Source organism: Antrostomus carolinensis, unplaced genomic scaffold, assembly GCF_000700745.2.
Source record: "Antrostomus carolinensis isolate BGI_N321 unplaced genomic scaffold, ASM70074v2 scaffold29148, whole genome shotgun sequence".
Lineage (NCBI taxonomy): Eukaryota > Metazoa > Chordata > Aves > Caprimulgiformes > Caprimulgidae > Antrostomus > Antrostomus carolinensis.
Genome location: NW_010335465.1, coordinates 391 through 2,635, shown reverse-complemented (window position 1 = coordinate 2,635; position 2,245 = coordinate 391). Strand labels below are relative to the sequence as shown.

Genomic DNA, 2,245 nt, shown 5'->3' with positions numbered 1-2,245 from the left:
CTAAATAAATTAGCCTAGAATTAACTCAATACTCTCTATTTTCCTTTCATTGGTGATCCTTCTCTAAATTAATGCAGTTTTTTGTTTTTTGTTTGTTTTTTTTTAAAAAAAGCAACGGCTATTAATAATTTATTCCAGTTAACCCTTATGGATGAACACCTGCAAATATTCCATAGCTGGGAACCATTCCCCTTTCTCCTCTCCCACCCCGAAAAGGAAACAATCGCTGAAGGGTGTGGTAGAACAGACATGCTACCTACAACACTCGGCGCATCGTGCCGCTCCTATCGCTGCCTCTGGCTGCTCTGTGTAATGAGTGAATATTCATAGCCATGTCTTACAAAGAACATGATCCAAAAAAAAAAAAAAATTATATATAAATAAATAAAAACCTTAAACATTCTTACATGGATTTTTAAAGAACAGAATACATGTTAAAAACTTCAGTAATTTATATCAATTTTTAAGCAATACTTTATATACAATGGAAAAAAGACATGCATAGTCCAAATACAATGTTGAAAACAGCATTTTCATAACAAAAAACCCAAACACTAAGTGTTAATACCATGTACATGAAGTCAAGAAGGACCACCCTTTTTGTCTGTTGCACACAGTTTATTTAACAATATGATATTATAAGTAAGAAATGAGATTTTTTTTTTTTTAGGTTTTTTTTGTTTTTTTTTTTTACCATTCTATACAGTGATTGAATCTTCTTGGATTTTCTTATTTATAGTTATTATAGCGCTTGCATGATTTACACTAGAATTGCTTTTCCTCATTTCAAGTTTCACACAGAAGAAAGAAAGAAAAGAATGCTTCTTCTCTATTCAAATCAGCACGGTCTAAGAGTGATCATCCCTATTTTTCATCTAAAACCAGTTTTATCAGAGAAACAAAGCAACAATTTCTACATCTGCAAGACAAGGATTTTTGGCATTGGCCAATGTGTGGTTTTTTTTTGTGTGCAAGAGTCAATTCCTATCTTTCCAGGGGTAATACTTCAAACGCCTGCAGAGTTCACTATAGAAACAAAAAATTAATAAAATTAAAAAAAAAAAAAAAAAAGAATCTTCCTGCAACGTGTCAGAGTTACCGGGATACGTTCTAATGTTGCATTATTTCAGGAAACAGTTTCTGAATATTATTATTATTTTTGTTTTTTTTTTTGTTTTTTTTTTCTTCTTCTTCTTTTAAACGCAACTGTTTAAAGTCTTGAAAATACAAATAAAAAATATGAATATAATGAACTTGTTTTTTCCCCCGTTAAAAAAAAGGTATGAGTCAACAGCAACAAAAAAATAAAAACCAAAAAAAAAAAACAACCCCACAAAAGAGACCAGATATTTTAACCGCCTGGTTTTAACAAAAAAATAGATTCTTTGTATTGTTTTTTCTTTTTTTTTTTTTATTTTTTAAATTTTTTTTTTTTAAACAGCAATTCATTCTTCCATGTTCCAGCAGTTCCACCTAGGATTCAAAACAACCCGGATGTCTGAATTTTCAGTACAAAATGTCCAAGAACATGAAAGGAAAGGAGAGAAAAAAAAAAAAACAAACCCTCAAAAAAAAAAAACCAACAAAGAAGTGATGCTCCCATAATGCTACAAACCCTCCACAAATTTTTCTAATGTGTCCCCGGTGGTGTCACCGACCAGAGACAATTCGTTAGACAACGCACTCCTGTTGGGGGTGTTTAGTTGTGGAAGCATTGCACTCTGTTCTGGGTTGCCCAAGTGTCCCTGATCCATGGAGCTAGCCATAGTGACTGCGAGTCCTGGGTGGGGGGAACCAGTCTGGGGAGAGACGTGGTGAGGCGACGGCTGGGGCTGTATCCTGGGTGACGGGCTGGAATGTGGTGGCTGGGATTGGGGACGGGGAGACTGAACGGGTGCTGGGGACCGCACCTGGTTGCTGAGGGAGGTGGTGATCTGCTGGCCAGGGAGATGAGACGCCTGCGGTTGTCCTGAGAGCATGTGCTGCTGTGGGCTCATGGGGTTTGGCTGCCCGGGGGACCCTATCTGCTGTTTCATCTGCTGCTGCTGCAGGATCCGCTGCTGCAGGGCTTGCTGGATGTTGGGAGTGCCATCTGCCCCCATGCCAGGCTGGCCCATCTGGTTCAGCTGTCCCATCTGAGCCATCTGTCCCATGGAACCTCCCTGGATCGATATATGCTGCTGCATCCGCTGCTGCTGCATGGCTTGAGGGGAACCTCCCGGGCCCTGGGGCCGCCGGGACTGGG

The 2,245-nt window shown here is 39.0% G+C and overlaps 1 protein-coding gene across 1 annotated transcript in view; it reads right to left on the bottom strand.

Moving 5' to 3' along the window:
- Positions 1-1,594: 1,594 nt before the first annotated feature.
- Positions 1,595-2,245, bottom strand: part of LOC104530082 (CREB-binding protein-like) — a gene marked incomplete at its 5' end in the record, with an annotated part of 1,034 nt that continues 383 nt past the window's right edge. The window contains 1 exon segment of the mRNA XM_010174562.2: positions 1,595-2,245. This exon segment is cut by the window's right edge and continues 19 nt beyond it. Within this exon segment, the coding sequence (XP_010172864.2) occupies positions 1,608-2,245 (638 nt within the window).